The 18777-nt window shown below is 45.0% G+C and overlaps 3 protein-coding genes across 5 annotated transcripts; 2 read left to right on the forward strand and 1 right to left on the reverse strand.

Annotated features, from left to right (window-relative positions):
- Window positions 1-35: 35 nt before the first annotated feature.
- Window positions 36-3773, reverse strand: tmed4 (transmembrane p24 trafficking protein 4). The gene is made up of 6 exons (XM_037478629.2): window positions 3635-3773; window positions 3083-3283; window positions 2513-2613; window positions 2301-2426; window positions 1900-2046; window positions 36-1496 (listed from the first exon to the last, which is right to left on the reverse strand). Exons 2-6 carry the CDS (start codon window positions 3216-3218, stop codon window positions 1347-1349), a joined length of 660 nt encoding a protein of 219 aa, XP_037334526.1. The 5' UTR covers window positions 3219-3283; window positions 3635-3773; the 3' UTR covers window positions 36-1346.
- A 101-nt stretch (window positions 3774-3874) lies between these two features.
- On the forward strand, window positions 3875-13656 carry ikbkg (inhibitor of nuclear factor kappa B kinase regulatory subunit gamma). Of its 3 annotated transcripts, none has more exons than XM_037478624.2 (15): window positions 3875-4015; window positions 4916-5056; window positions 5252-5523; window positions 5870-5944; window positions 6315-6494; window positions 6692-6753; window positions 9097-9144; window positions 9530-9632; window positions 9739-9854; window positions 9936-10088; window positions 10253-10325; window positions 10408-10548; window positions 11034-11170; window positions 11429-11505; window positions 12560-13656. In XM_037478624.2, exons 2-15 carry the CDS (start codon window positions 4918-4920, stop codon window positions 12721-12723), a joined length of 1740 nt encoding a protein of 579 aa, XP_037334521.1. In that variant the 5' UTR covers window positions 3875-4015; window positions 4916-4917; the 3' UTR covers window positions 12724-13656. The 3 variants fall into 3 exon arrangements, with proteins under 3 accessions (XP_037334521.1, XP_037334522.1, XP_062418835.1); XM_062562851.1 differs by lacking the exon at window positions 3875-4015 and adding an exon at window positions 4112-4209; XM_037478625.2 differs by lacking the exon at window positions 9097-9144.
- A 963-nt stretch (window positions 13657-14619) lies between these two features.
- On the forward strand, window positions 14620-18519 carry sephs3 (selenophosphate synthetase 3). The gene is made up of 8 exons (XM_037456986.2): window positions 14620-14986; window positions 15586-15689; window positions 15804-15911; window positions 16029-16183; window positions 16561-16651; window positions 16742-16841; window positions 17322-17534; window positions 17619-18519. The coding sequence occupies exons 1-8, from the start codon at window positions 14725-14727 to the stop codon at window positions 17861-17863; spliced, it is 1278 nt and encodes a 425-aa protein (XP_037312883.2). The 5' UTR covers window positions 14620-14724; the 3' UTR covers window positions 17864-18519.
- Window positions 18520-18777: the final 258 nt, after the last annotated feature.

Below are 18777 nucleotides of genomic sequence, written 5' to 3' on the forward strand. Positions count from 1 at the left end.
CAATAGATGAAAGTGACAGAGTCTTTGTCCTAAATGTCTTTATTAACAAGGAGACCTCTGAACCACAATGCAAACAAGAGACGTTGAGGGATAATTTAACAACTTCAAAAAACTCACTGACTCCGTACATTCCCTTCCAATGACTCATGAATCGGCATCCAAATGCAACCCAAAAAAGCTCACAGTTAACTTGTGTACGTAAGCTCTGCAATAAGAGTGCCCAAAAAATACCTGGATAAAACATTCAATCTGCAAAAGGCATTAGAAAACAGTCCATACGCTGTTATTTACAACATAGTTATTAAGAGGCATATCAACCGTACAGAAAACCCAATATACAGGATGGATGCACACTTCATTTAGAACCAACCCTCCATTGTGAGGACAATGACTTCATGTCAACAGCGTCTCCTTTGAGCATTCATGACTGATGTGTGGACCATGAGGTATTGTTACGATTGCATGCGCTCGGTCTTGAATTAAATCTTCTTTTAGAGTGAGCTGGTTCTGTTATCTGCTGAAGCCGACTGTCAGGAACAAGATCCAGTGGTCCAATAAGTTCAGTGGTGTCAAACCGCTTGTTGAGGAAATGATGAATGGAGGTTAATCCAGGTTTAATGCCACACTGAGGACTATTTATGTTATGCATGCTCCTTACCAGGTGCTATCATATCTATGTGTAAGGAATCTCCTATGAAACAGATCAGATCTATTAGTGTGCCTGGAGTTAAGATGATTTGATGAATTAGGATTTCCAGAATCATTCTATAACTATGGGCTCTACCGGGTATTCCGAACAGATGTTTATGCATTTTGTCATATGGCAGAAGCCCCCAGCCCCCCTCAGGTCGCTTCTTTGGGTGTGATCTGGTCAGCTTGGAGCCAAAGGCCATGATGTCTTCATAGCGGCCACTGGATAAATGTGTATATCCTGTTGCTGAGTTGTGCCTCTCAGTGTCTGTATATTGTTTCTAATCTTCTGTAAATAGGGAAAATAAAAATGGCCTGGTCATAAACTATGTGCACCATGATCAATGAGAAAAAGTTCCCTTCATAAACGCATGTATCACTACGTGTAACTGCACCACTTACATTCACACCGTTTGAACAGGTAAACCACCCCCGATCACCAAGTGTCTGGTTCTACTGGACCAGCGAGTAAACATGTCCCGTAAACAACAACAGAAAAGGGATTAGGAATGTGCTACTGTGTAGTGTCCTAACAAAAGCCTAAACATTTAGGAGGAAAGTCACCACCCTGCAGTGCTGGTACCATGAAGGTGCAGATACCAGGTGCGTCTCATCCAGTCCTGCAAGTCTGTCATGTGGACACACTCAGACAAGCTTCACACCAGCTTCTTGGCCTCGAAGAAGCTTTTGAGGTGCTTCATCTGCCAAACGCCAGTGGCCAGGAGGATCAGCGTCTGAGCTATGGACCACCAGAGCACACGCTGGTTGGTGCTCTCGCTCGTCATGCGGAACCGCTCCTCACGATACTGCAGAGGACACCAATAAAGTCACAAGAGGTCGTCAGACAGCAGAAGTCTCCAACCACACAGAACCTTAAAACTATCTTAGAATGAGGAAGAATTCACTTGAAAGTCAGTTTACACTTTTCTCCTTTAGAAACAACCAAACCACAGACTGCCATCAATAACCCTCTCAGAGGAACATCCGGTGTGGAGGCACTGTAATGGTGGCCACATCATTTAATGAACCAGGAGAATTAAACATTCCTTTTCACTCAGTTGAACTGTGGATTCAAGCTTTAAACTTGGATTCACGAAACAAACAATCTTTTTCAATCTGGATTCTGTCATTTTAAAAGGAGGTTTTGCTAAACTGTGGTTAGAACTAAATCTTAAACCTTCAATCCCTCCTTGGTGGCTTTGTACTGACCCTCTGGTAGTTCTGCTCCTTCTGGATCTGCTCCACTTGGTCCAGAAGCTGTCGCACTCGCAGCTGCAGCTCTGTGAGTTTGTCCTTTGCGGCAATTTCAGGGTAGTTGTTGGTGTGTTCTCCGACCTGAATATCCAGATGTACTCTCTGCAACATTGGGGAACGTGCAGTTGGCGTGGAGATCATGAAAATGAAAAGATTATTACACAATCTGGACTAATGAATGCTTTTCAGGAAACCCAAAGGGCACTCTTTTATTGGTCAATTAAACCCAATGACCTCATAAAATAGCTCTGCCTTTCACACTCAGCAGATTTGATCTAATTGAAAACATCTGGATCATAATGAAAAATGCTACTTACTATCTTACTACTACATGAAAGCAGTGACTACATTCATACCAGTTTTCCTCCAGCAAACAGAGCCATCTTGGAGGAGTTGGAGTGTAAACAGATCTGATGTTCTCCAGGCGTGTGGGAGGTGAAGGTGAACCGTCCATCTGACCCATACTGACGAGAGAGGATAATCTGGGAGGGTCGGGAAAAGGATGTTTTTTAGATTGGATTGAAACGTAATTGCATAGGTTTCATAATAGCAGCTCTGCTTTCCTTACCTTTGTCTCTGGATCTTTGATCTCCACATGCATTCCAAGGCCAGGTGTGGCTGGGAGGAAGGAACTGGTCTGCTTGTCCCATAGCTGAGTCCTGTACTTTCCTGTCACACATATGCAATCAGATGTTACAGAAATGCTTCAAATGGGGATAACTCTGCAAAACTATAAAAGAGAAGAATAGATTTGCGGTATCGCACATAATGAAGCAACATAACTTGCAGTGGAAGAAAATATGGCAATCGGAAATCTCATCTCATTTTGCTGTGCGTGCTACCTTAATCGTATGCGATATTTAGATACATTGCAGGTTTTACTTAGTAAAACCGTATTTATATTTAAATGAATGCGCCTCCAGGCTGAGGAGTCTGCCCGTGCTGCTCTACATGAAGGAGCTAGGTGTGATTCACTGCAGAGGTTTAGCAGTAGAAGCCACAAAAGCACGTCAGTGAACTGGCCGGTTCTTTAAACTGACGGGTGTTTTTTTGCCGCTAGCATCGACATCTTTGCTGCAAACAGCTGTTAGCTTCTGCTAGTTAGCCCCATCACGCTGACGACCGAACAGCAGCTTACCGATAACCATAGTCTCATCCGGAATCTCTTCAATGAAGCACTTCTTCTCCGTCTCTCCTATGTGGAAGTAGAGAGCGTGACATGGATGCATCCACGCCAGTATGAGAAACACTCGAGCAGCAGAAGCAGAGAGCATCGTCTAACCGCGCGCACATCAGCGAAAGAAGCTGTGACGCTGCATCTGTCTGACGTCATCAACCACTGCGGAACAAGGAAGGGGATTTCCTGAGAGGTGGGTCAGTTTACCCTGAGTGTGGTCTGCCAGGCAGTACTCGCTTCACAACTGTAAAACGAAGGGACTAGCGTGTATTTTTGTAAAGATCATTTGAACAAACGATCATTTAGAACATTTAGTTTTATTCAGTGTCAAGATATGGTCACATTTTTAGATCATCACTAGAAAGGAAGAGATGAAACGCAACAAAAAGTAATACGACCATTCCATGGTCGGATATGCGTGCTTTTTAATTTTTAACGCCAAATGCTACAACATTAATTAAACCATTGGTTTAGACAGTTGGGATTAAACCGAAAGTGGAACGGAAGTGTTACCTGAAAGACTTGACTGAGGGAAATCAGTTTACGTATTCCTGAGCTAACAACAGTCGCCTCGGTCTTGACAGATTCGCTCAAACCACCTTAAAGACCCGTATTGTATCAGGATAACGTTACGAAACAGGTCACAATGACTTTCGGAAGACACTGTGTTCGTTGACGTAGGTTGTGGTTTGTGTCAGTCTACAAGTACCTTGGATAACCCAACTACTGGTTGCTAAATTATCCTAGCTAGCTAAAAGCTACGTAGCTATCGATCTAGTAGCGGCCAGCCATCTGACGTTGACGTTGAGTTGGTGGTGGCTGAGTAGAAACGCTCAGTAACAGGCCGCTGGCTCGCCTGTTATTTCGGACGACAGAACTGGAGAAGAAGAGAAGGTAAGAGGACTTTCCGACTGCAATGTAGCTGTCACGTATGTTAGCAGCGTGACGTCACGACGATTGGTGCGCTGAAGAAAACAACATCGTTGTAAGCTCATCTGTAAAAAGATAACACCCGGGATGAACGGCATGCTCAACAGTAACAACCCGAGCTGCGTGTAACGGCGTGGGATTGTGCCTCTGTTCACTCGGTAACTTACGAAATGACCGCGCAAGCGCTTTGCCTCATAGTAATGGGAATGACGTCATGTTTTCCTCCCGTCCACCGGGACGAGTGTGTAGCTTATGCGGCACATAGAAGAGCATTGACACCCCACGAGCGAGTCTTTAGACCCCGTCAGCAGAACACGGAATCCTAAGAGGTTCTTCTGATCTTCAAAATGCATCACATCCTCTGAAGCAATTACGATTGTATGAGTGAGCATTACATCACAGCCTCGTATAAATAAATACATTTAATAATATTTGTATTGGTTGAAAAACAACCTGCATTCAAACTTTATCAGAGCAAAGCTTTAGAAGATCAAAAGCAGGTGGTGCTACACAGTCCCCCAGTTGGCTCATTGGTGTGATGGATATTCTGTTATCTATTGGTTAAGTTGCAGCGAGTCAGTGTCAAAGAAACATTTTGGATCAGGGTGAGTGAGAAAACTGGTTTACTTCGGGCGTGTTGTTAGAAACTTCCAAACATGTGTAGCGATACTTTTCATGTGCACAAGCATGACGATGTCTGTGAGAAATGATTTCCACTTGTTTAATTTGTCTACAAGCTATTGTAGGGCTGCTACAACTGAGTATTAATCGCTGCAGTGGATATATGATGCATTTTGATGTTTGTTGTTATGTAGGGTTAGGGTTTTGAGTCATGATGCTGATGATGTCTCTGTTGGTCTGCAGGGATGGTGCAGCCCCAACCTGATGGGCCGATGCAGTGGGAGATGTCAGGGGAAGAGAGCGGCGGGACTCTCAGGGTCCCTCCGGAACTGGCATCTAATGAAGTGGTCACCAGGTTGCTGGGTGACAACCAGCAGCTTAGAGGTAGGATGCATTCCCATAATCAATTTAATGTAATCACAATTAACAGAAATAAAGGAAATACTGTAAAGCTCTCTGAGACACATTTGTTATTTTGAGCTATACAAAAATGAATTTGTTATTATTAGGTGTGACATCCCTCTGTAGGACGGATTAATCCCCTATCTGTTCTTTTGCCTTCATCCTTGTGTCCTCCAGAGGCCTTGCGGCGGAGCAACGTAGCCTTACGTCAGCGCTGTGAGGAGATGGAGGGATGGCAGCAGAGGACAAGAGATGAAAGGGAGTTTCTGAGCTGTCGTTTCCAGGAGGCCAGGGCCCTGGTGGAGAGGCTGGCTCAAGAGAACCACTCCCTGCAGAGCCTGGTGAACGGGCCGACCTCTGACCTCTCCTCTAACCACTGCTGCAGCTCCAGCCAGACTGAAGACCTGCAGGACCCCCCAGCGAGGAGCAGAGCACTGGAGGGACCACAGGTTGGATTCACATTCACATTCCATCTGTTGCCTGACATTCACAAACTGTCGGGTGATTTTATAATCTTCTGCTAGTATGTGTATGCAGAGTCCCCTTATTTCTGTACACATTTACATTAGCTAGATGCTCATATTCCATAAAGGAATTCATTGATGATTAACCATGCTTTTCATGTGTAATGTTTCATGTCTCTTTTCTTCACACCGCAAAGGTGTTTTTGTTGTTGTTTGGGATTCATGGCGTCTCACTGGCTGCAGTTGAGAGGGAAAGAGTAAAGGGGAAAGCCATGCGTATCCCTTCTTCCTTTTAAACGTTTGCTGTTGTTAATGGGACCCCTTGTTTCAGACTCTACATCTGCGGGAGAAGACCAGGGTTGAAGAGACGGACCGGCACACACAGACCACACCACCTCGCAGCCTGGTAAGACTAGTTGTGTTTTCCCTTTTGACACCTAACTGGTATGTCCGTGTGTCTAGGGGCACGCAAGTGTGCGTAGCTCCTTGAGTAGTGCCCTTCACCTCACTATCAGAGATACATACATATGTATATGTACATATATACATACAGAAATCCCTTTATATAGAGCACAGCAGCATCACACCACTCCAACACACCATTTTATCCCTGCTTCAAATTCCTCTCTGTCTCCTTTTGTAAGTTTCCCGTTGTCTTCTCCCACATCTCTGTGTATTTCTACCTCTGTCTCGGTCTCAGTCGGCCGGTCCAGGGTGGACGGGGTCTGTCTCTGTCAAATGTCCTGCATCCATGGTTCTTTTATTCATCCCGACAGCCTGTGGAAGGTGCAAATGACTTCCTCCAGGTGCTGAAGAGCCACAAAGAAAAACTGGAGGAAGGCATGAGAGAGCTGAGGAGGAAAAACGAAGAGATGGAGAGGGAAAGAGATGAGGCAGCGAAGGAGAGAGATCGAATGCTGCGCTGCATTGACCAGCTCCGGGCCAAACTGACACAGGTAACGCCCTGATGCAAGAGTGCATTAGTTCTACCTGAAGAAGCAGTGCGCTATTCCAGGATAGACGTAATGAGATGAGACAATACAATCACAGTGCATTAACCCTGATGTCTCCATGTACAGTAGAGGTGACGTCACAACAATCCGCTGCCTTATCTGATCTGGGATCTCATTGACTTGTATGAATGTTTTGTCAGACAAGCAGCGCTACCGAGGAGGTTGCTCAGCATCGCTCTGAGGCGCAGCACTCCTCCGACTGGTGAGACACATTCCCCTCCTGCTGCCAAACACTTGAGTGCATTGTTTGACACTAACAGCGCTGAATGGGCTTTCTGTGTTTAACTGGTGGTCAGTGAGCTTTTGGGCTAAATCCTGTTAGAATATATAACGCTACTGTATACTATGAGGGGCCGTTTAGGACTTAACTACTGAGACACTCTCACACACACTACTGAGACACTCTCACACACACTACTGAGACACTCTCACACACACTACTGAGACACTCTCACACACACTATTGAGACACTCTCAAACACACTACTGAGACACTCTCATACACACTATTGAGACACTCTCACACACACTACTGAGACACTCTCATACACACTATTGAGACACTCTCACACACACTACTGAGACACTCTCATACACACTACTGAGACACTCAGACAGCATCTCACTATACAACATGAGAGCATCTCACTATACAATGTGAGAGAATCTCAGTATACAATGTGAGAGAATCTCAGTATACAGTGTGAGAGCATCTCAGTATACAGTGTGAGAGAATCTCAGTTACACCGGAAGGCATCTCAGTTACACCGGAAGGCGGAAGCAAAGAGCGCTGATTTTGAACAGCGCAATGCGCCAATCATACGCCCTTCCTTCATATGCCTTGAAGTCCGAGCTTGCCCGTCCAAGTTTATAAATACTACCATAATCAAGGGACGGAATGTCATTCTAGGACGTTTTCAGGCGAGAAATTAGGTGTTTAAGCAACATTTCTGCGGTCGGTTTGTTAACATTCAGCCATCGTAAAAAATTCCATGGAGGATGTCGGAGACTTGAGGCGTAGTTAACGGGACCATCTGATGCCCCCAGCACCGGGCGGTCAGCCTCATCTCACGCCGCAGACAGCAGCCTGTTCTCGGCCAGACTTCTGTGAAATTGACTACTTGTATTAGGGGGATGTTGGACCGTCCTGATTTACAATGCCCTGACGCGTATTTGTCCTCCTTTTTTTGGAGTTGCGCTGGGAAAACTGTCGCCCCCCCCCCCCCCCCCCCCCTCTCTGGCCGTAACGTCCGCGCCACCCCCGCTAACCTGAAACGACTTTGACACCCCTGATTTAGAGCCTCACGAAATATTGTCCTTTTTTATGGTGTTATGGATATGGTCACCCTACATTGTATCTACTTTTCCGTAGCGGAGACACGAGTGGATCATACAATAGAAATATTCATTAATTAATATTTGGATTTTAATGTATTATTTAATCGATTATTATCCTTCGCTTTGAAGCTGATGCCCTGCTGCCGGTTTCCATGACGGTCTCCCCACAAGACCTTTAATAAAGACACGATTAGTTTTATTCCACAATGATAGACAGTACAATAAGCCCGCACACTATGGATACAGTATAGTTTACGTATAGTTTATTAGGGTTATGAATTTAAACTCTGCTCGCAAAATAGCCATTAAACAAACACCAGTCTCAGATTAGAGGTTATGAACACTCATCCTAGTATCACTATCGTATATATAACCGCTACGGAAAAGTGGATCGAAGCGGAGCATTTCACGGAAGTCTGGCCGAGAACAGGCTGCTGTCTGCGGCGTGAGATGAGGCTGACCGCCCAGTGCTGGGGGCATCAGATGGTCCCGTTAACTACGCCTCACGTCTCCGACATCCTCCATGGAATTTTTTACGATGGCTGAATGCTAACAAACCGACCGCAGAAATGTTGCTTAAACACCTAATTTCTCGCCTGAAAACGTCCTAGAATGACATTCCGTCCCTTGATTATGGTAGTATTTATAAACTTGGACGGGCAAGCTCGGACTTCAAGGCATATGAAGGAAGGGCGTATGATTGGCGCATTGCGCTGTTCAAAATCAGCGCTCTTTGCTTCCGCCTTCCGGTGTAACTGAGATTCTCTCACACTGTATACTGAGATGCTCTCACACTGTTATACTGAGATTCTCTCACACTGTATACTGAGATTCTCTCACACTGTATACTGAGATGCTCTCACACTGTATACTGAGATTCTCTCACATTGTATAGTGAGATGCTCTCATTTTGTATAGTGAGATGCTTTCTGAGTGTCTCAATAGTGTGTATGAGAGTGTCTCAATAGTGTGTATGAGAGTGTCTCAATAGTGTGTATGAGAGTGTCTCAATAGTGTGTGTGAGAGTGTCTCAGTAGTGTGTGTGAGAGTGTCTCAGTAGTTAAGTCCTAAACGGCCCCTCATAGTATACCTGCAGAAAAGAAAGAATGGCATAAGGAAACATGCTGTTTTTATTCTTGCATTTCTTAATGAATCTGAGACGTCTTCCTCCTCCTCCTTCTCCCTCTCTCTTTGTTCCTTTCTCCAGCTCTAGCCTGGCTAAACTCACAGAGCAGCTTCAGGCCACACAGGGCAGGTGAGCCCACAGCTCTGTGTGGCTTTCTTTTTCTCTCTCTGTGTGGATGTTACCTGTTCTATGTTTATTCCTCATTGCTTTACTGTTTCTGCAATTTGTCGTATTATATATTACTAATGAACCATGATGTCTCTGTGTAAAGTAGAGGTAATTACTCATTTATTAGTAATTACCTCTACTAACAATTAATTATCTGTAGTCTGTGCTTATTAAATAAAATACTTTGAAAAGAAAATGCATCCAAACCAATGTTCATCAAATCCGTGCTTTGAAGTGAGACACAAGGATTAATATTACAATTTAGATATTAGAAGAATCCCTTGTTCAGTCCCACTTTGTCAGATCACTGCTATATTGTGTGGTTATGGATCTGTTGTGTCCACAGGTATCATGAGTTGGAGGAGAAGCTTGATTACCTGCAGAAGAGCTCGGCTCAGCGGGACAAAACTGAAGCTCTGCTCAAACAGAAGGACAAGGACTGCGCCCAGGTATGAGCTGTGACCCGTTCTTACTCCTCATTACACAAGGTTTAGCCAGCTACGATAAAATACCACCTGCAACCCCAATAACTCCCAGCTTTTGCTATTTTTACAGCTGGCCAAGGACTGCGAGGCTCTGAAAGCTCAAGCAACGTCCCTATTAGGAGAGCTGAACGAGAGGCAGAGCTGCCTGGATATGAGCGAGCATGAACGTAAAGTGTCAGAGGAAAAGTAAGCTGTCATGTCAGCATAAGTGAATACATGAGGCCTCTGTGAGTGTGCTGACATGTTTTGCCCTTTTCTCTGTCTAAGGCTATGCAGTAAGATGAAGGCCCTGCAGGTGGCTGAGCAGGAGCTGGAGCAGCAGAGGAAGCAGCATCATGTGGCCATGGACAAGCTGCTGCTGCAGACACAGAGCCTGGAGCAGGCCCTGAAGACAGAGAGGCACGTGGTCACGGAGGAGAGGTGGGTCCAACACACACCATTCGGTTCTTTTTCTCAGGCCCTCGTGGTATTTGTAACAATGTGACAGTTGTGATGTTGAATGCTTCACTGTGCTAATTATTACTTTGGGTTCAAGATCAGGTATTTGATAACAATACTGTATGTTTTTATTTTTTTCCTGTCAGGAAAAAGCTGAGCCAGTTGCAACACGCCTACACGTGTCTCTTTAGAGACTATGATAATAAAGTGAAGAGTGAGGTAACAGCCCATCCAAACATCTATTAACTCTGATTAGCAATGCCATTTTCCATCTGCATTCATGTGGTAGCACTTGCTTTAGTTCCAGGGAGAAGATCTGTGCAGCCGACTAGAGGAAGCGGAGCGAGCGCTGGCCCTGAAGCAGGACCTGATTGATAAACTGAAGGAGGAGGTGGAGCAACAGAAAGGCTCCTTGGAGACTGTTCCAGTCCTCACTGCACAGGTACAGTCACACAGCCGCTGAGCACATCTGCACACAAAGCCCGTCTTTCATTGAGCCTTCACTTCGTGGTAAGAGATTGGTCCATCTTGTTTCTCAAAATATGTCTTCTCTCACTGTAGTGAAAGGAAACCTGAGAGTGTGTCTATCTCCCTTACATCCCTTTGCACTCCGTACTTCATCTCCTCTGAGGCAGTTAAGAGCTTTCAATGTGGAGATGTATGTTAAAAGCTCGTCTCTTTACTTTCTCTCACATATACAGTATGTATGGGCAGCCAATGCATTCAAAGACCTTGTCCACATTGTGCAAACCAGGGGAATATTCAGCCATTTTTAGTTTGAAAAATATCAACCTGAATATCATGGCCGTCCCTTTTAGCCTGTCCAATAAGCCCACATTTTAACAAGCTTGTATAGCTCAGGTACACTAAAATGAAACTAAATAGCTATGTCTCCCGCCCTGTCTCACTGTCCCCTGGTTTGCTCAGGCTGAGATCTACAAGGCAGATTTCCTGGCCGAGCGAGAAGCCAGAGAGAAGCTGAACCAGAAGAAGGAGGACCTGCAGGATCAGCTGACTCAGGCCTTGGCTGAGATTGACAAACTCAAACTGGAAGCCACATCACGGTAAAAAAAAACTACAGCAAAGAACAGCCCAGTGCAAGCCCTTTAGCATTGTGATAACTCTGTGTGTCCTGCATGTGGATCACAGCTCAGTCTCTCGTGCCATCATTTCTGATCCATAGTCCTCGCTTGACTTTAGCTTTGCTGCCACTTTGATGGAAGGCAGGGCTGTTGACACGTCATCCAGATTGTAGCTCAACTGTGTATCAACAAACATTGACATTTCTGAACATGATGAACATTGGTCCCTTTCTGTTTCAGTGTTCGTATGGAGCAAATGAAGCTGAGACACCTGGAAGACTTCCCAACACGGGCCCCACACATTCCCCCTCCACAAGGTACATTACAAACAAGACATCCCAAATGTAGATAGATGCAAAGTAAGTATTTCATGGAGGCTTAAAACACGTCAAAAAGTTTATATTTTTAACATATTTTGATAATAGATTTATTTAGTTCAAAATCATTATAACCAAGACGCTACTCTCACTTCTACAATAGGGCCTTTATTAAGGCCCTTAATGAAAGTGTTTATTAAGATATGGAAGTAAATCTGTGTCATCGGGGGTTGAAATAAAAAGGTGATTGAATTTCTAGCACTGAATATTTCTGCATTGAAATAATGTATCTGAATGTTTTTCAACATTAAAATACTGCAAACAATTCAACCTAAAAAAATCACTGTTAAAATATTCCGCCGCAAAAGAAATCATGGTTACAATATTCAACCCAAAAAATTCAGCCATGAGAACACCAACATCCGTGACACTAAGGAAGAGCAATCGATTCAAGATCAGGAGCGTGCGTCAAGCAAAAGGAGCGAGCACCCAATACACCTTGGGCTTCGGATTGTAGCCATGTCCAATAATAACATGGCTTTAACTCTTCTTTATGCCATCAGTGTGGTTTGTGTCTAAGATTCCATAATAGACAGCTGACATTTGTACATTAACAGACTGTATTGGACATGAACTAAGTAGTAAGGGGACAAGGAATCATAAGTTAGTCAGGCCTGATCTCTCTTATTGGGTTAATTATTTACCTTGTATAATTTTGTAGGCCTGTACTAAAGCTGCACCTGTGCTCATTAGCAGTCACCGACTAAAATGCATTTCCATGGAAATATGTCACCCTGTGGTCAAATACAGGAACTGCATGTTCCAATTCGCCCAGTGTTTCCCTCAAAATGAACAAAAGCCCCAAAACCTGCATTATGGCTCCAACAGTACTAATACTTCTAAACTCCACTATTGTGCAGCTTACCTATGAAACCCATGGCTACTCAAGAACGTGGCTGTTTCCAGGCATCTGTAGAAAAAAAAAGGGAAATGGAATTTCTGAAGGTGTTCATTTCTGATACATGGTTTTAACACGCTTTCTTTTCCAATGCAGCTTTCAACACGGTGCCCCCTGCCCCCTCCTTCCGAAACCCTGGGTTGGTAGCAGGGGGGGCAGCCGGAGCTGAGGAGCTGCCCGATTTATGTTGTCCTAAGTGCCACTACCAGGCTCCAGATATGGACACGCTGCAAATACATGTCATGGACTGTATACAGTAATTTGAGCACAGTTCATTTACAACATATATATACATATATCTATAGAGGTAAATGTGTATAGGTAACACAGTATATTGACGTTCCTTGTGTCTTCTCTTGTCATCCTGGAAAAACATGTTGGTGGTTGCACCTTATCTCTCTGCCTTGTCACCTAATAACCTTGTAATCTAGATACATACTGTGGATGCTACCATTTAACAAATCAAATATGTCTGAATTTAGACAACAATCATCACCAACAACAACTATATGAACCGGTGAATGCAAAGATTGACTAGATAATCAGCATGGTATGTTCCCATAGAGAATCCTGCAGGGATTCAACATTTGATGTAGCTTTTCCACTTCTGTCACTGCCCTTTTCTCTTCTTTTGTATTTCTCTTTACCCCCTTGCCCCTTAGCTGGCACACTGATGCACATCTGTATATGTTTATGATCCCTGATGCATCGTCCCTCCTTAAATGAGGAGGTATCTAGATACTGTGGAGTGTTGGACTGAATCATCCACATTATTCACTTTGATCATCAAGCTGGGAAATAAGTGAGAAGGAGAAACACATGATAATGTGAAGAACCTGGTGAGCTTAAATAGTATTGAATGTTCAAAGATGTTTTGGTCATATATGTTGCTGTCTACATTGCCTAAAAACATGTATTATGTGTTTGAGATGGATTTTGTCTTATTGTAAAAAAGCAGCCGTTCTCCGTATTCTACGGCTGTGTAGACCTCTGCTTTAGATCTGATGCTAGACCCGACCTTCAACCCGACATGGCTCATTTTGTGCCCCTTATTCTGTATTATCCATAACTGTCAAGCACATTGAGGGTCTTTCACTTGTGAGTGAATATTATCAGCAATTACAGATCATTTGGTTCAAAAATTCTTGTTTTCAAACTGTCGAAGATTTACAAAATAAAGTCAAAAGAAATCAGATGTTTATTTGTGCTTCTGTAAAATGTGTTTAAGAGCGTCCGTGTAGGTCCACAAAAAGCAGGCTTTTGGTTTTTGAGACCACTCAAAATCTGCAGTCCAATGAAGGGTTGGGACCCGAGAGAAACCCTTTAACTGCCTGCTCTACAATTTGTTAGAGTGCATTTTGATCACCATATCTTATTGAAAAATGTGTTTACCTCAACTTAACTCTCTAACTTGGCCTAACTATTGGAAAAATAAACCTCTACATGTCACTCTTCCCCTGAGAAGTGTTCCTTCTTAACTTGCATGTTCACGGGAAGTTAGCAAGACAACTTTCTCTCGAGACATGTGGACCATATTTGTTGACAATTTCAAGGGGAAGCAAATTTATGTTATATTACAGCACATGAGATTTTACCGAACAGAATTATCTTACACAATACATAAAAATGTTTTTTAACGTTAATATCTTATTGTATGATAAAAGTAGTAATTCTAAGAGAATATAATTGGGAAGAGTTTATAACATTATGCTACTATAACTTCATTAATGTAGCATTTCATTGGACTCATTTGACTGTTTTGTAAATTTGATGTATTTCGGTACTATAAATAAATCATTTTCCATTGCTTTTTTCCCCTATTGGAGACATTAAAGGATTAGACGACTCGTGTCACATGTGGGGTTCACAGCAGTGCTGCATCAAGTTGAGAGGCGACACACCGAAAGGGACCGGAAGTAGCTCAACAAATAAATCTACCTTCAAAGTAAGACCTGTCCCCCCCATATTTGATGCCAACTGTGCCGTCTCTGAGGCTTTAAATTGCATATTTTAGTACATTTTTACTAATTCTAGTAATGTAACTCCAAAGGCGTTTTGTATAAAGTTTATACGTTGATCTTAAATAGACATGCACTATATGAATCTACACAGCGACGGGTCTGACAGGAAGTTGCATTGGTCCGGTATGAGTTAACCCGGGTCTCTTGTCAGAGCCCGCGCGCAGCCGGACACGCGCTCCACTCTTTATTAGTCGGTGTCCGCGACAGGCGCCCTGTGTTTTGAAGTGGTCCCCAGCAGGCATGTCTGGCTCAACTACCCCCCCTCCGTCGGCGGAGGTCGTAGGAGCCGATGGGTGTTTCCCCCCCGGATACAAGCCTTTCAAACCCGAGGAACACGGCCTGGAGCGCGGGTTCCGTCTCACGGCGTTTTCGGACCTGAAAGGATGAGGCTGCAAGGTCCCGCAGGAGGCTCTGCTCAAACTCCTGGCGGGACTGGAGGTGGACCGGGCCGACGGGACAGGGAAGGCCGGAGACCAAGCGTTAGAGTTCGGCCCTCGACTCGGTACGAAATACATTTCAGCTTTCACACCAGAAACTCTGCATCTAACGTCAGCTAGCTTAACTGTTGCTAACAGCGTTAGCTCGTGTTCGGTCATATGACGGATGGGCAGCTATGGAAGATTCGTTTAAAGATAGTTTGTTTTAAAAGGCCTTAATCGATTGAATCTGTTAACATTTAACCTAAATACAGTCGCACGTTATCGATGAGCTGCATCGAGTCCAATGCAAATCCGTTAATCGATAACTGACGTTAGCTAACCAACGTTAGCCGAGAGGAGACAAGATCCGAGAGTTGTCAAATTACCAAAGGTATGATTCAGCACAAATGAGCTGATTCGTTGAGTGCAAAGTTCATGCTTCAGGTCACACATTTCCCCCAGTAAAAGTGTCACAATCTGGAGGGGAGGGGCTGCTATTCAGTTCAGTGAAGCTTTATAGCAGTAAAGCTTTCTATGTAGTTACAGAGTAACCACAAACAGAAAGCCCTGCATTCACATGCTATTTCATATATCAGCCATGTAGAAAGCGCTGCCTCTAGTAAACACACACACACTTCACTTGCTACTAATAGTGATTGTATGTAACTTTCTTTGCCTCCAGGCGTGGGGATGGACTGCTGTGTGATTCCACTGAGGCATGGGGGGCTCTCCCTGGTCCAGACCACAGACTTCTTCTACCCTCTGGTGGAGGATCCCTACATGATGGCGAGTGTCTGGAACCTTTCTTCTTGAAATTCAGGTCAAGTCCATCCTGTGGGGCTATCTTTGTGACACTTGGCATGTTTTGATTTGTTTTTGCTGTCTCGTGTTCTGTCTCAGGGTAGGATAGCGTGTGCTAACGTCCTCAGTGATCTCTACGCCATGGGCATCACAGAGTGTGACAACATGCTGATGCTCCTGAGTGTCAGCCAGAAGATGAATGACAAGGTAGTGTAATGCTTTTTTTCATTGATCTTGCGTGTCATTGATTTAGTTTGTATACAATGAGTGCATTATATGTTTGAAGTAGGTGTCCTATCATTTTTCACGGCTGTCTGCATGTAGGACCGGGAGCGGGTGATGCCGCTGATGATTCAAGGGTTCCGTGATGCAGCAGAGGAGGGGGGGACTTCTGTGACAGGTGGCCAGACAGTGATCAACCCCTGGATCATCGTAGGAGGAGTAGCATCCGTGGTCTGCCAGCCGAACGAGTTCATCATGTGAGTCAACGGTTCATCTTCGGTAATGCATGACATGGAAAGGGTTTCATTCTTTGATACCTTATTCAGTGATGAGGCCTTTCAAATCCCCTTATATATTTGTGTGAGTGTGTGTGAGGGTGAGTGTGTGAGAGACACACACAGAGACACGACTTTGGGTTCAAAAAGTACAACGCTTTACATTTACCACCAAGGAACCAAATGGCTTCACTTTCGTTTCATTATAGAACCCCCCCTCCCACCCTGCATTTCCTTTTATGTTTATTATCCCTGTCTAATGAAAACAACATGTTAAAGAGCATGAAGGAGCGCTTTGAAGGACTGCACCTATTCATTGATCAGGGCTCACATGTAACATGCTCCATCCTGTCTCTCAGGCCCGATGGGGCTGTACCTGGGGATGTCTTGGTTCTAACCAAACCTCTGGGGACGCAGGTGGCTGTGAATGCTCACCAGTGGCTGGATCAGGTCAGCTCACATCAACAGGGTTGTGTGCTAGGTTGTTTATACTTGTAGTTATGTTTTTGTTATATTGTCCTCACCCTCCTGTCTCCTCAGACTGAAAGGTGGAACAAGATCAAGCTAGTCGTCACAAAAGAGGAAGTCAAAGAGGCCTATCAGGAAGCCATGTTTTCTATGTCAACGCTCAACCGCACAGGTAGACCACACCTGTGCTGCTCTGCAGTGTCACAGTGACTCCTCCCACTGGAGATCGAGAAATGCTTTAATGGCTGTGTGCTTCTGCTCCACTTATCAAAGTTTACTCTCAGCCTTGCCTGTTTTAATTAAGTTGCGAGTGGTTTGGGTCAGCGTCAACATTTTCCAGCCTTGGGGCTGGACCAAATTCTACAACTCGGTTTTTCACTGTACAGCTGCTCCTGGGTGGACCATAATGAGACCTGACCCAACGCGTCAGAGCAATCCTTCAAAGTAATACCATGCCAGGTGACTAGAGCAACCTGAGAGAAGCCCGAATGTCCACCTGGTGGCAGTAATGCAGCACTAAGCTGCTTGGACAAGGATCCACAAACATGACTCGGCATGTGTGGGCCTGGTTGTTGGTCCACTTGAAGGTGGAATCTTTCTGTGACATTTTGTTGTGGGGGATCAATTTGCTGAAGTGAATTTGTGTCTCCAGCTGCAGGCCTAATGCACAAGTTCCAGGCCCATGCTGCGACAGACGTGACCGGTTTCGGGTTGCTGGGACACGCAAACAACCTGGCAGCACAGCAGCGAGACGAGGTGGCCTTCGTTATCCACAACCTGCCAATCATAGCCAAGATGGCTGCCATCAGTAAAGCCTGTGGGAACCGGTTCAACCTGTTGCAGGGCACGTCAGCGGAGACTTCTGGTATGAAAAGTGACCTCCACACACAGTGGATGTTGTTTCTTACAGTAGAGCATAACCCCCCCCCCCCCCCCCCCCCCCCCGCAGGCGGGCTGCTGGTGTGTCTTCCCAGAGAGCAGGCGGCCAAGTTCTGCTCTGAGATGAAGAGCCAGAGCTCAGCAGCTGGAGGTCAGGGGGCGGCGGGTGGAGCGTGGATAATCGGCATCGTAGAGAAAGGGGACCGCCACGCTCGCATCATTGACAAGCCCCGCATCATCGAGGTTCCTCCGCGAGGAAGCCAGACAGCCAATCAGGAAAACAACTCGGCCAGCCCTAGCCCCAACCTCTCGTAGTGTGTGTGTGTGTGTGTGTCTCAGTGTGTGTGTGTGTGTGTGTCATTCTCATCCTGTCAAAACACTGAAAGCACACCGACTACATTCCCTGCCATCTTTTCCGGCAGGAGTGCAGCTCCATCTTAGCTGGGCCGACCTGTCACCAGTTTTCTATACATCAGCTTTTACTAGACCAACCTTTTCTTTTGTTAAGAGTACATTCCGTTCTTGCCAGTCAATAATGAATAATTGGGTGTAAATGTTCTGGTATGTCATCATTGAACTGGGCTGCTTTGCGGTAGCGACGTGGAACAGAGGTGTTTTTCTTCAAGTGGATGATGATGATGATGACGATGGTTGTTCATGTCCGTGAATGTAACACATAGAACTGGCACCTGGCTACGCCCACACGGCCCAGAGGATGGCCTGAGCAGCTTCCTTTGGGCTAGCTGGGTGTTTCAGGATGCCTGTCTGTGTCAGCTGATTGGCTGACCAGCACCAAGCCCCTCCCACCCTTTTTATGAAGCTCTGCCTCTAAACCCCAGCCAATGGGGGCGGTGGAGTGGATGTTTGCCTTTTGGATTGGGGTCGGGCTCAGGCTGCTGGAGGTCTGAAGCTCTGTGTTGGTATATTTCCTGTCTTTCACAATCAATAAAACCCTCATCAACTCAGACACATATATGTGTGTGGACTCCTATATTTCATGTTTGGGCGCTGTGGAAAGTGAAACGGTTGTATCCTTCCACATGGAGTTTACACTGATAACTGCAGTGTAACTGGAGGGAAAAGAACCGCAGAAGGATGATTTTAAAATGAAAACCTTGTCAGTGCGGTTCATAGCCGCAAGTAAATAAGACTTTACAAATAAGGAGGCATTAAACAGACAAAGTGGGATCAGGAGTTAAAATGATTTTGTATTGAGATCTGACACAGTC

Source organism: Pungitius pungitius, chromosome 1, assembly GCF_949316345.1.
Source record: "Pungitius pungitius chromosome 1, fPunPun2.1, whole genome shotgun sequence".
In the NCBI taxonomy this organism is placed as follows: Eukaryota; Metazoa; Chordata; class Actinopteri; order Perciformes; family Gasterosteidae; genus Pungitius; species Pungitius pungitius.